This window comes from Gobio gobio, assembly GCF_949357685.1.
Source record: "Gobio gobio genome assembly, chromosome: 24".
NCBI lineage: Eukaryota > Metazoa > Chordata > Actinopteri > Cypriniformes > Gobionidae > Gobio > Gobio gobio.
In genome coordinates, this window is record NC_137120.1 from 36,897,088 (window position 1) to 36,912,301 (window position 15,214).

Below are 15,214 nucleotides of genomic sequence, written 5' to 3' on the forward strand. Positions count from 1 at the left end.
TCACCGGCACATCCCTAATTCGAAAGATCGACGGCAGCACGCCGGAGACAGGTTTATTCAGGATGATGTGTCGATTCAATAATTATTAAATAGGAATAATCGAAATATGGGAGTCATCACACCGGAGACAGGTTTATTGAGGATGCCGTATTGATTAAACAATTATTAAATTGCAATATTCGAAAGATCGAAGGCAACATGCCGGATATGGGTTTATTGAGGATGACATATCGATTTAACAATTTTTAAATTGTAATATTAGAACAATTGGAGTCATCACGCCGGAGACGGGTTTATTGAGGATGACATATTGATTTAACAATTATTAAATAGGAATATTCGAACAATCGGAGTCATCACGCCGGAGACGGGTTTATTGAGAGTGCTGTGTCGATGAGGCAATTTTAGAGGGAGTCTAATTGACATGGTCTCTGCAGACACTTCAGGGTCATGCGTTGGTCTTGTCTGGGCGCAGGCCCACCATCTGATCTGGATACGGCCCGGATCCGGCTGACTGAAGTAAACCTCAGGATAAAACAGAGAGACTATCATTAGCGTAGATGCCATTCTTCTGATGATGAAACGAGTACATCAGGTGTCATGGTGTTCCCGGGTCCGGCTGACCTAGTTAATGCAGCCTAACAATCATTTGTTAGGCTGCATTGTGTCTAAAGGAACATGGTAATTCTATGGTACTTCATAGGCCTGGGCGATAAAACGATATCAATGGTATACCTTTATCGATAATGATGTAAAAAATTGTCAATATAGACCTTTTGTCTTCCCGGTCTACTGGTATGTTATGACATCCGCTTCAAACATTAACAATAATAATAATTTGTACGGTTTGATGTGAGCGATCGTTAGATTTAATCACCGTTGGTAGCATGATTTATCGTAATGTTTCGTTCCCAAAAGTGGCAGACATGTTATTTACTTGTTCAGATTACATTTTTCCAGTGAAAATTCTCATTTAGGTTATACTCCAACATGGGCATTGGAGCCATTGTATGTGGGTGGGACAAGACCCACCCACTTTTTACGACCAATGGTATTGGACCCACTCACTTTTATCGTCTCTAATTCAGCACATGTCTGTTTACCTACCCCTAACCGATAAGCACTTATTATTAAACACGTTAGACACTTTATTTCCACTGTTCTTAATTTTTATTGAAAATAAATGCCTTTCCGATCTGATATGTGATGGGGAAAAGGGAGTAGATCGAGTTTGGCAAAAGGCGGATTAGAACCTCACCGACGATTAGCCGACGCACAACTCACTTACAGATGATAACTCCGCAAATAACTGCAGTTGCAGGTTACAAACAGAGATGGTGACACAGAGGCAAAACTTACGGACTACAGCTTAAAAGGGTTAGTTCAACCAAAAATGAAAATTCGGTCATTCATTTCTCAGCCTCTTGTCGTTCCAAACCCATAAGACCTTCGTTCATCTTCGTTCATCTGATTTCAAGAGACGCTCTAGCGACTGCCGCTAGAGGTTGCAGCCTTTAGCCTCCTTGTTAGAGCGTCTGACTCTCATGCCGGCGGACCCGTGTTCGAGTCCCGCTTGGAGCGGGCAGTTCGAACAGGAGTGGTTACAAATGGGGCTTTTCCACTACATGGGACAGTTCGGTATGGCTCACTTTTTGGTGCTTTTCCACTGCATAGTGCAGTTCGGTACGGCTCGTACGGTTCGCATGAATAGTACCACCTCATTCGAGGTTCCAAGCGTGCCGTATACTGCAGATCACTGATTGTTCAGAGAGAATCGTCACTACCATTTATATGTTTTTGTGACAGTGATATAGCCGTTGAGACCCTAAACACATTTCTAAATACAAGATGTTTTTAGCTGTATTTTGCTGCCATCAGCCTCCTTTGAAACAAACTTATTCGTCTTGTAGTTAAAAACATCGACATGCCGAGGCAGCACAATTACAACGATCATTCTATAATCCCACCCACTTTAAAGCAGTGCTAACTGCAGTGGAAAACCAAACCGATTCAATGCGAGCTGTGCCGAACCAAGTCGTACCACACAGTGGAAAAGCGAAGCGAGCTAAACCGAGCCATACCATACCGAGCCGTACCAAGCGTTACCATGCAGTGGTATATACCATGGTACTATTTGGTGTCACCTACTTTCAAATGTTACCGAGTTAACAAACATACATTTATTCAATATTATTGTTAATTTAAATCAAAGAGAGGAAGTAGCAGAAGTTCCATGTCAAAGGGAGCTAATGCAAACATCCTCACTCGATGTCACTGCTCAGATGGAAAAGCTTAAAGGGAATATGGAGAGACCATGACTGCACATCGCTGCCTTGGCAGAACGGTGAAGCCTGACATAAGAGGTTTAAAAGTTTAAAGGCAGGTTCCAGTTTCTGCTTATATTTTAGTGACTCTTTCCATGCGCTGTACACTTGACATGTTTATCCTCGTAATGGGTTTTTGGATTGGGTTGTCTGTTTTTTTAACAGCTTGGAATTTTAGATCATTTGCAAAAGACGTGGAGTCTTAGGAATAATTACGAGTAATCAGTTTTAATCTGCAATTAATCTGCTATTGTGTTACTGGAAATTGGTTTAAAATTTCAAACAGTCCAAGTTTTTTTGAATTTCAGATCACCGCTTAAGCTTTAGCTGCCGGTATGCTGAATATTCAATACCTATCCCAGCTTAATCTCTCCCCTTGCAAATCCCATTTCACTCTCTAAAAACTGTCCTTTACCATGTCTGTCCTTCCGTATCCCATGTACGCATGTCATTTCCTGTCTGTGCTAACATGATAAGATGGAGGATTTGCTGTTATGACTCAAGGTGCTGATCGCATTTGCTCTCCATCTCCATCACTCGCCCGTTTTGCCTGTTCACAGCAGGTGCTGTCACTCAAAGCCCTGCCTCATGAATTATTCAACAGGTCACTGAATATGAGTGGGGGGAGTCGGTTCCCTCTGTCATGTTATGTTAGGTTATGTCAGGCTGCGTAAGGCCGTGTCACAGTTTTTAAGTTTATGTGCGGAAATGTGAGAAGTTTGGAAAAATAGGACCTTGTAAGAGTTGCAGAACAAAAAGTTTTGGCTCCCAAAGAATGAAGAATTATTAATAACATCCAATTGTAAGTGCCTGTTTTTTTTTTTAGGTTTTTAGGTGGTTAAGTGAGGACATTGTCCTCAATACTTTTGAAGGATTATTTTACGGTGACCTGTCTTCTAGAAAGCACCTTTGAGCAAACCCATTATAGCTGTGTTTTGGAACATGGTACTTGGTTATAAGTCCACATGAAATAAAAAAAAAGATGTTTGGCGTTTAGTATAAAAATATGTTATAGTGTGCTCCAAAACAATGACATAATTCGCATTTAGAAGATGTAAGCATTCAAAACTTTGCCAAAAAATCTGCCAATATGGATCAGTGATTTTGATGACATCACTCAGAATCAGATTTTCTGTCCAATCAAATGCTCTCTAAAATCTAAAGCGTCCTGCCCCCTACACTATAAATACACGCTGAAGCTGCAGCGGAAATCAGTCACTTGTTCACAGAATTACTATTTTTATATGGTGAATGGCACATAGTGCACTATAGAGGGGATAGGGAACAATTCAAACAGTGTAAATTCGCTTTCCATTGGGGCAAATGGAGTCTGGTTTTCTGTTAGTGTCACACAATCCGCCATAGGGCACACACCGTCTGCTCCAATCTAGAGACACAATAGCACAGAGCAGATCATATGCGCTAGACCACAAAACGTATCGGACCCCTTTGAATTCTATACAGAACGCTATATTTAAAGCGATGTGGAGGAGGTTAGGAGGAGAAACGGTTAGACAGACTTGCCATTAGAAATGGCACTAATGAGTAGAAGAGATAACGCTGGTGCCATACACCAACATAAATTACACATTTTTCAAACTACACGTCCTCAGCATGATTTATGTTCACTGTTTTGCTTTAGTAACAGTTTCATATTACATCTAAAGGGGAATCTATTAGACTGTGGCTGTCATAAGCTATCAAACGCGGCTTTACCAAGCTCAACAAGATGTGATATAAACAAAACGATATTGGCTATTTTAAAAAGGGGAGGGGCTGTTTGATATGTCCCGTCCTGTCTTCCTGTTTCAGGGGAAATGTTTCAATGCTACATGTTTCAAGACACTTCAGTTGGACTTTAAAGGTGCAGTGTGTAGTATTTATAAGGATCTATTGACAGAAATGCAATATAATATACATAACTATGTTTTCAGGGGTGTATAAAGACCTTACATAATGAACCCTTATGTTTTTATTATCTTATAATGAGCCATTACCATCTACATACACTGCGGGTCCCCTTGCAGTGAAATCGCCATTTTGCACCGCCATGTTTCTACAGTAGCCCTAAACGGACAAACTTCTCTACAGAGTGCTAGCTACTCTCTGCTCTCTCCGACGACGACTTTTTTGTCCTGTGTCAACCACCGTAACTTCTTTATATGCTTCGAAAGGGAGGGGTGAGCGGTTGCAATTCACAACCTCACCACTAGATGCCGCTAAAATGTACACACTGCACCTCTAAGTGGTCCAACCTAGTCAACGTCCCAAAAGCCAACTTTACCACCTTGAACTGCTACAACCAACTACTAGCTGGTTTGTTGCTGGTCCAGAATGGTCTACCACCTTATGATCAGCTACAAACCAATTACAGTGTTCCAAAACACATCTAGCAGCTGGATTTTTCAACATTGCGTCAGAAATCTAATACTTTCCTACTAAAAAAACTGTAATCCAAAAAGGCCTTTACACTCTGTGCTTAACCCCGGGTTATTGTCGTTTTAAACACCGCTTTTAACCCCGGGTAAAGGAGCGTTTCACATTTGTAATTTAGAAGCAGGGTTAGCACCGCTTTTTACCCGGGGTTATGAAACCGCTTATGGGTGTTAACCCCTCTACAGTGTGAAACTGGATGCTTAGCAACAGACAACCAATCGCGTACATATTTGTGTACTTTGTACAGTCACGGAAACACTGCACATTGTATACAAGCAGTAAATTCAGAGTTTGAGAGTAAAATTGTCGAATGCTGACAGAAAACTATTTGAGTGAAGAAGAGATTTCTTTCTTACCTTTATAGTCCGAAATGTCCATTCAGTATAAACTCAGTCGACAATACGAGGATGCATAATACTACAGCTTTTATGTAAACAGATGCTGCGTTTATCCAATCAATGACACTGACATAGCAAATACGAGCATTAACCCAGGGTTTAGTAGCCTGGATGCCAGCCGAATTTAGCCCCGCCCACAACATTTGAGGTCGGCAGTTCGGTCTGGACTCAATCCGTTGGGGAGCAACTATGGCCGAACAGAAGCTGTTCGGACCAATTAAATTGTCAGGGCGGGCTTTAGACAATGATGGACAGATGATTTCCAGGGGTTCTCCGGAAAAAAATACGTTTGGGGGGTAAAATATGTGTTTTTTGGCTGGGTTGCCTGGGTCTAAATATCACATAATTGGGGTCGCTTCAACCTGCGGACATGGAAAAACAGCAACACTGTGCAGTTGAGTTCTGTTGACATTTGACAACTAACGTTATGCGTCACTCCGTTGCTCTGATTGGTTGTAGGTCTATCCAATTGAGGTCTTTCCTGGTTCGGTTGAAACACACCCCATAATCCCAGCCCAACGGAGCAGTTTCAGACTCATATTCTGACTAGAATTGAGTATGACAACGTCAGGCTAAGGGTTTAGGAATGTACAATGTGAAACGGCAGCTTATGAATACCCAGAAATTATGACTAATGTGAAACGTGAAGCAAGATAACCCAGGATTCTATTTACTCAGGGTTTAGAATGACCTAGGGTTAACTATTTCAAGTATGAAAAGCCCTAAAGAGTAGTATGTCCGAATACATAGTATTCCAAAAACAGTAGTCGAAAAGTCCCCGGATAACCTACTACTTCTGCCAAGATTCTGAAGTGCGCATTCAATGGACACTTTACCATCCCGTGAGGCCATGGAAGAGGATTTATGAATGGAAGTGAAACGACGCAACGGGTGCTGATAGGTCACGTGACCGTAACAACATGGCAGATGTAGTACGTCCGAATTTCATTCATACTACATAGAGCACACTTTTTTAACGGTCGCAAAGTAAATTCAAATTCAAGTAGTACCTATTCAGAAAGTAGGCAATTTCGGATGCAGTGAAAGACTTTTCCCAGAGAGCTACTCGGTTTGTGGCATTCATTAAATCCACATTAAACAGTCTAGAGCCGCATGGAAATTGATGGCAGTCTAAGCTGGTGGTTTCATGACCTTAAATATGTCATTTCTCACTGGGCTCCCTAGTTGGATGTATTGGACAGACTGGGAGGAGGATGAGTTAATTGACAGCAGAGGACGGATAGAGAAGGCATGGATGGATGGATCTCACCGCCAGATCTTCGTCACGTCCAACATGCTGTGGCCCAATGGCCTCACCCTGGACCATTCCTCCAGCATCATGTACTGGTGCGATGCCTACTATGACCACATAGAGAAAATCTACCTCAACGGCAGCCACAGAACGGTTAGTAAATGAGTGAGTCGGCTCTTTAGTTCTCAGACACCTCCATTCCACTCGATGTTCATCTCCATATTTCCCTGTGACTCACAAACCTGTTCTACTTTTCACAGGTGGTGTACAGCGGGAAAGAGTTGAATCACCCATTTGGGATAGCGCATTACCAGAATTACATATTCTGGACGGATTACATGAACGCCTCGATATTCCGTCTGGATTTGTCATCTAATGATGTTGCACTAATGCGGGCGGAAAGACCACCTCTCTTCGGGATTCAGGTGTATGACCCGCAGAGCCAGAAAGGTAAATATGAATATGTATGCTGTAGATTTTAAGCCGTAATGAATTCTTGAAATCTCGCCAAATGCTGAAGAAGAACTTTGCTTTCTAGCTTTTGAATGTCGTCCAGAAGCTCTAAGATTTAAACCTTCAAACTTCCGATGGGTGGTCCGAGTCTTTATAATTCACCATTCCATAGCTTTGCCCAGAAGCCTAACCCTGTTTTGGCACACGCTTACTATACTTTACGATATATGGAAATGAAATATATCACGCCGCATGCGTTCACCTTTTAAACAGCTGAACATTCTAGAAACTAATGCCACACCGGCAAGTCCCAGATTTTGAATAAATGCTTTGCAACGGATATTCCCCTAGTAGGATACTTAATGGTAATTTTAACCTTAAGACTTCATGATTCAAGCATTTTTGGTGCCTTGGATCAAATAAGCCTAACTTCTCTCATATTTTAAAGGCTAATTTGAAGGTGTTTGGGGGAAATTTGTGTGATTTGTCCTGAGGTTCTGGATCCAGATCTCCTTTTGTCTCCAGCAACAAGCAATTATTCAAAAGAACTGGGCAGCTTTTTTGGCATCTATACACAGTGTAGTGAAATTGTTCTCCATCACCCTACCATGCAGGAATATGAACATCACAATTATGGGAAAATTAACTAAGGCTAAGTGTACATGAAAGTGTACTTTGGCTTTCCGTCCACACTGAGACAGCGTTTTTGTCCTGCAAAACTGAGCTTTTTGAAGATGCCGTCCCAAGTAGATACATTTAAAAATGCTGTTTTCGTGTTGGAGTGTACACTGTGAAAAAGGGGGTATTTGAAAATTATGAAGTATGTTTAGACATTGTCATGCACCAGGGTCATTCCAAGTCAGAGTTTTGCCAACATATTAAATGTAATGAATGTGTATTGACTGAGTAACGACAATTTTCACCTGAGATTTGGCGTCAAATTACACAGCGTAAAAATAACTTTAGAAGGATGGCAGCATCCTTATTTTACATTTACACAGAGATTGGTAAGTCTATTGGTAAAATCTGTTGACTTTAGCAATTTTTGTTGCATTATATGCCAAAAGTGACGGTTCAAAACATGGGGAAAGGCACTTCTTGTGGTTTTTGCCCCAAGTTTGCATGCCTGTATCTCAAGAAATATTAAAGCTATTTTAATATCCTTCTAGATTTTGATTTTTATCAAACATTTATTTTGGTATCTTCATTTTAAAGGCCCTATATGGTTCAATCCCAGAGATATGGAGATCTTAATGCGGTTTCATGAGTAAATTGGTAAATTGTACACATTTTCATTGTCCAAAAAAACAAATGTGAGTCTTTTGAAGAGGAATATCTGATCAACAAATAATGTTGAAACTAGAAATGTATCTCATTTTTTTCTATCAATACAATTGCATAGATTGTACCTGTCTGAGTGCCATAAATATATATATTTTTTAAAGTTTGGGTGCATGTAATTTAAAAAAAGTATTAAAGATATGATTTTAGATTCTGGTTTGTAACACACTTTTCTTTGAAATCTTCATTTTCAAGGCACTATATGGTTAATCCCCATATACAATATACATTCATGAAATGTAACATTTTGGCTTTCTTCTTCATTCATGTATTTCTCCAGAAAAAAAATACCGAAATCATCATTTTTAGCCAGGGACCTCTGGTTGAGTTGACATGGAATGATCCACCAGTAAGTGGTGAGATATTTTGCAAATAAGATGATAGTGCCAGTAGAATAGCATGATAACCTTATTATGTCTGATCTCTCTGTACCCTCTCCTCAAGCTTTTATTCCATTTTTACAAATGAGCAGAAAAATTATTTTAGCGTTTTCTGACATTTCAGTGTGGACAAGAACGTTTTGGAAAACGCTTGAAAAAGGAGAGCATTTTCAAATGTATCTGGTTTAATGTAGACGTACCTAAGACATAATTGCGGCAGCTGATGATTACTTTTATTGTACATTTTGTTTAACATTGTACTTTTGGTGGCTTAACTCGTTCTTGACTGGGTAACATGGCATCAATCAAAACTGAACTCCTAGTTGTTTGCATCATTGGAGCTAGTAAGGTGACTGAGGGTGATGATAAATGTTTGTTTCTGTCTTCGACTTTTGCTGAAGGTTAATCGCTGTGACGGCTCCTGTAGAGTTACTCATATGTTGCCTCTGGTAGAGATACTAAATGTCATTCTTAATGACAGCTAGCCAATGGCACGCCAGAAATGGCCACGCCATCTCAGGTACAGTATGAATGTAAATATAAAATATAGCTGCGAGCAGCGATTATCAGGGTTCAAGCACTTTAAGGCCTTTAAGCACATGCCTAAAAAACTACTATGTTTTATTTAGCAAGCGTGCAATCACTTAGATCATAGATGGAAAAGACCATTTATAGCCAATGCAGGCAGTTTACTAAGGAAATACATGGTTTTTAAAGATTTTTTCACCTTTATAACAGTTAAAGCACCACCTATGGCCTTATGTCCATAAGTTCCCATGCCTGTTTAGAAACATGTGATGCATATGCACACCCAATTTTGTTAAGTTCTATGCAAATCAGGCATTTTGAGGCATTTCAAATACAGAATTTTACACCTAACAGTTATAGCCCCACATATGGGCCGATCTGAATTAAGTTTGCATGCTTCTCTAGAATCCTGTGCCACATGTGCTCACCTAATGATGCAAAGTTCTGAGTTTTTGTTTATGAAAGATAGGCTTTTGGGTACTTTGTCATGTCTATTTTCTAAATGACCCTGCTATAGCTATCCAAAAGTTCAATATTTTGGGGGATAATTATTGACCTAGAGAATCCTGAGAATTGTGCCGCAGTGGTTTTAATCGAGGTTGAGCCAAAATCCTAGGACTAGTTTGCCAAAGTTGGTTTTTGAAATAGTCTCCAATATTTAACGAGCGATTTTATTGACAGCGGCGGTCCTAGAGGCTAAAATGTTGTATGAATGTTGTGGGCGTGTTGGAAAAATCGCATGAGATACAATCCTTTACAGATGTGAAGAACGTGAAGGCGCCCCCCGGTGGTCAATTTCTTTCAAATTTCTCACAGGCCTCTAGGGCCATAATGCTGCATTCACACCAAACGCGAATAGAGCGTCAAAATCGCGTCTAGTTTGATGCTTGAACATTTTTAATCCATTCGTGCGTCCACAGCGAATTGGACGTGCGTATAAATCGAGCGTTTGAAGCGAAACAGGCGTGCGTTCAAGGCGCTCCAGGAGAAATATGTCATAAAACACCACTGCCTCTTTTCATTTTCATTAAAAATATATATTAAACATTAATAGCCACACAAATGTGGTCCAGGCAACTCATACATTATCTTCACTGCATTTATATTTAAATATCCTTAAAAAATAAAGTTATGAAACTTCTCTTTGCCCTCAGTCAAAACGATTTGGCAGACAACAAATTATAGATTCATGACACCAAAGATCGGCCGTTAGATCCACACAAGACGAACCACTACAGGACATCAGAGTCAGCGGCAAACGTCAGGAGGACTGGCCGAGGAAAGGCTGCCGTCGCCGGGTTAATGAGCGATGAGCGCCCGGTGATCGCCTGGATCTCACAACTCCAAAAACGCAAGATTATTTTTTTTAAATAGGTGCTCTCTTTATAAATAAACCACAGATTTGAGCTTTGAACAACTACATTCCCTCCTGAAAAAGTCTTAAAACTACATTTTGTGACACAACAGTAGTATTTTATAATTATGCAGGGTTTCTCATCACGTCACTTTACCACGTGACATCAGCGAGCAGGCTCCTGATTGGTTAACGTGGCGCGAATTGACGTCAAAGTTCCGATTTTTCAACTCGGGCGTCAGACACGAATTTGCTTCAAACACGTGAATGCACAAAAAGCACCAGTCGCGCAAGACGCTCAATTTGTCATTTCTTGGCTCCTTGGACAACCTTGGCCCACTTTGAACGTTTTGGCGGCCCTTAGAGACTGTGAATCTAAACTTTTTATCTTTGATCATTATTGACAATCAGACTCAAGCGAATTTTGCTGCACTGGTTTGATTCTGATCGTGCCAAAAACCTAGGATTAGTTCGCAAAATTAGTTTTTTCAAAAAATCCAAAATACCTGTAAATTTCGGGTAGTGCCTCCGTCAGGCCAATCGTGGCGAGCCTTGGTGATGCTGTAGATGGTGTGAATACTACCAGCCCTCAAAGTTTCAAGTCTCCACGACTTACAGTTTGCTGTGCCCGATCACTTTGAGAGGAGAATTCTGATCCTTGGAAATGTTAACAATTATAAGCAATGGCAATATAAATCAGGCTTAAATCGTTCTCAAACTTCAACAATGAGTATTGATGACTTTGTTTGTTTTAACAACATCAAGTGCGCTGTTTCCTTGCCAAACAAAGAGACCCATCCGCAAATGGGTGCCGAAAAGGGTGTCAAAAATGGGACTTCTATGGATAGTGTGAACATTTCCAAGGTGGTTGATGGTTGTATTTCAAATTCTTGTTCTTAACAAACAGCTTGAAAATCATGTTTGCACTACTGATTTTGCCCAGATGTTCTGTGCACCACTGCGGCACATGTGAACTCAACTGTTATGAATATATAATAACCTGGCAGAGCATTTAGTTTTTAGTGGAAATCATGGGCATTTGTTTATGAAATATCTCGGATCCAAACTTTACTAACCACGTCTGGCTGTTGTATCATTTTTAATGCATGTTACAAGCATATGGTAAAAGCGAATGATATAATGTTCGCTATTTATCATTTTGCGAGCTTCACTAAGCTCTGTTCAGGAGTTGTTGTCATGTTATGCTACATTAACTCGCTATGACTCATTCTTTTGCCTCACTTGACAATTGAAAGCGAGTTGGATATCATTTGCTCAGAACTGTTATTCTAAGAAATGGTCAGTGGTTTCAGTTTAAAATCTCGTATCCACATAAAATGTTTATCGTTGGCCTGAGGAAATGATATAGATGTCTGTACGGTTTTGCCTTTTTCCGTAAATGCATTCTGGAGTCAAAAAAGACCTACTGTGCATTATGATATTTTGGTAGCTAAAGTAAAAAAGCCGTGTTCAATTAACTCGATCTGCTTTAATCTACATTCATCTCTGCGGATGATTCAGTGGACACATGATCCATAACGTCCGATTGATATCATCTTCACTGGGAGTCTATCCCAGACATGCCTGAAGCATTGATTTTAATGGAGAAAGATCGATGTTCATTAGACAAGAAGCTCTGAGCATGTCGTTTTATGTCCCGTCTGGATTCTGTGCTTAACTGGGAGTGGAAAAAGCATTTGATAGTTCATTCGGAGCGCTTGGACATGGAGTTAGTCGAAGTCTGTGGTTACACAATTAGTTTAGCACTCATAATCGTGTTTCTGGTTAACTTTTTTAGAGTAATAAGATGCTACAAAAATATTATAGTGCCTAGTTCTACAACCGAGCGAGTCAATGGAATTATCTTGGTGGTTCAAATCATTAAAAGTTAAAGGATCAGGTTAAACTTGTCTTTGCACATTGGAGTTTCAAAGTAGCTGCTTTGGAGTACAGGAAATATGGTTTGTTTGACATCTTCACTTGCTTCCCCGCAGGTAATAACCAATGTTCGTTGAATCACGGTGGTTGCAGCCCCTCGGCTCTGTGTCTCGCCACACCTGCGGGACGTGTGTGCGCCTGCGCAGATGGCCAACATCTGGAGAAAGATAACATCACCTGTTCATGTAAGCTTCCATTAGTCTTTTGGAAACAGTCATCATTAATCAGGCACAATGTGATATGTGAACAATAATTTGGACAGTTTGTGACCCTGGAGCACAAAACCAGTCGCACTGGTATATTTGTGGCAATAGCCAACAATACATTGTATGGGATTTTTTTCTTTTATGCCAAAAATCATTAGGATATTAAGTAAAGATCATGTTCCATGAAGATTTTTTGAAGTTTTCCTACTGTAAATATATAAAAAATGTATTATTAGTGGTAATATGCATTGCTAAGGACTTCATTTGGACAACTTTTAGGCGATTCCTAACAAAGCATATATCAATGGAAAGCTTATTTATTAAACTTTCAGATGATGTATACATATCAATTTAAAAAAAAGTATGACTGATTTTGTGCTCCAGGGTCACATATGAGAGACATATGAGAAATTTTGTCTGGTTAGAGCTGATTGTTATACTGAGATTTGCATTTGGATATGTATTTTTTTTAATAATCATCATAACGATCCCACTGTGTATGTGGTCGAGCAGAATATGCAAATTATGTGTTGGCACCCACAGACTAGTCAATAATGGTGGCGTTTGTGGGAAATTTGACTGCAGATCAGATATGTTTACGTTAAGCTGAATATGTCCATTGATTTCCAATTCCAGTGGGGGATATAAATGCCTCGGCTCTACCTGCGGTTTGGCTGCAGTCATCTTTGCGTTTGCATGGGGTTTGGCTTTAAATCAGTTGTAAACTCAAGTGGATTCAATATACTGCATATATGACATCCAGTTTTGCTAACTTTTTCTGGCCCCACTTTATATTAGGTGGCCTTAAGTACTATGTACTTACATCAAAAAACAAGTACAATGTACTTACTGTGTTCAAATTGTATTGCAAAACACCTTTGCTGATATTGAGGTGGGATACGGGTAGGGTTAGGGACAGGTGTGGTGGTATGGGTAAGTTTAAGGGTAGGGTTAGGTCTAAGGGAAGTGTCAACTGTGTACCTACAAATGTAACTACAGAAATTAATTACAGACGTAATTACATGCAGGTAATTTGTAAAATGTAAGTACAATGTAAAAACATGTATGTACACAATAAGTGCATTATATCAAATGATTAAAGGGTTAGTTCACCCAAAAATGAAAATTCTGTCATTAATTACTTACCCTCATGTCGTTCGACACCCGTAAGACCTCCGTTCATCTTCAGAATACAAATGAAGATATTTTAGTTGAAAGCTGATGGCTCTGAAAGGCCTCCATTGGCACAATGCGCTTTACACTCTCAAGACCCTTAAAAGGTACTAAAGACGTCGTTACAAAGTCCATCTCACTACAGTGGTTCTAAAATAACTTTATGAATCGGCGAGAATAGTTTTTGTGCGCAAAAAAAACCTAAATAACGACTTACATAGTGATGACGATTTCAAAACAAGGCATCATGAAGCTTTGAGGCGTTATGAATCAGTGAGTCGATTCATGATTCGGATTGCGTGTCAAACCGGCAAACTGCTGAAATTTGGCGATTCAAACCACTGATTCGACTCACTGATTCATAACGCTTCAAAGCTTCATGATGCCTTGTTTTGAAATCGTCATCACTATATAAGTCGTTATTTAGGGTTTTTTTGCGCACAAAAACTATTCTTGCCGATTCATAAAGTTATTTTAGAACCACTGTAGTGAGATGGACTTTGTAACGGCGTCTTTAGTACCTTTTAAGGGTCTTGAGAGTGTAAAGTGCCATTGTGCCAATGGAGGCCTTTCAGAGCCATCAGATTTCAACTAAAATATCTTCATTTGTGTTCCGAAGATGAACGGAGGTCTTACTGGTCTCGAACGACATGAGGGTAAGTAATTAATGACAGAATTTTCATTTTTGGGTGAACTAACCCTTTAACTAAAATGTTAGTACATAGTAGTTAAGGCCACCTAATATAAAGTGGGTCCCTTTTTCTTTTATGTGTCGTTATAAGTAACAGTGGATGTGTGTGTTTCAGGTTTAAACAATTCAGAACTGAAGAATTGGTTATCTTTCAAATTCCGTTTGAATTTGAATAGGCTATTCTGCACAGGAAGTTAAATTGGAATAACCAACGCTATCTCACAACCAATTCGTACGTATTTGTATGAGGGGGCTAATTTGTACGAATTCGTACGACCTCGCTCATATGAATTTGTACGATTTGTCTATACTGCAGTGATGGGTGGGTTTTAGGGGTGGGGTTAGGGGTAGGTAATTCATACGCAATCATACAAATTGATCACCTCGTCAAATACGTTAAATTTAGCAAAAATCGTACAAATTTGTACTTGCGAGGTCGTAAGAATTAGCTACCTCGTAAAATACATACAAATTGCCGTGAGATCGGGTTGGAATAACCGGAACGTAAAGAATCTTTTGTAACAAAACACAGTTACATTTTATTTGGTATTTTTGGTAGCCGTGTCCTTGTTACACGTTACATGTACTTGGGTCAATGACAAATAAGGTTTTTAAGATAAAAAAATTATAATTTTAAGCAAAACGGTTTTAAAATGCTTTTTTATGTCCAAAAAAATGTATGGTGTTGATTCAAATTGGTTTTACAGCTTTTAAGACAGCATTAATTCATTATTAAACAA

The 15,214-nt window shown here is 39.6% G+C and overlaps 1 protein-coding gene across 1 annotated transcript in view; it reads left to right on the forward strand.

Annotated features, from left to right (window-relative positions):
- Positions 1 to 15,214, forward strand: part of lrp1ba (low density lipoprotein receptor-related protein 1Ba) — a gene marked incomplete at its 5' end in the record, with an annotated part of 414,271 nt that overhangs the window by 135,308 nt on the left and 263,749 nt on the right. The window contains 3 exons of the mRNA XM_079807766.1: positions 6,344 to 6,563; positions 6,671 to 6,860; positions 12,461 to 12,589. Of these exons, the coding sequence (XP_079663892.1) occupies positions 6,344 to 6,563; positions 6,671 to 6,860; positions 12,461 to 12,589 (539 nt within the window). The remainder of the gene's footprint in view (positions 1 to 6,343; positions 6,564 to 6,670; positions 6,861 to 12,460; positions 12,590 to 15,214) is intronic.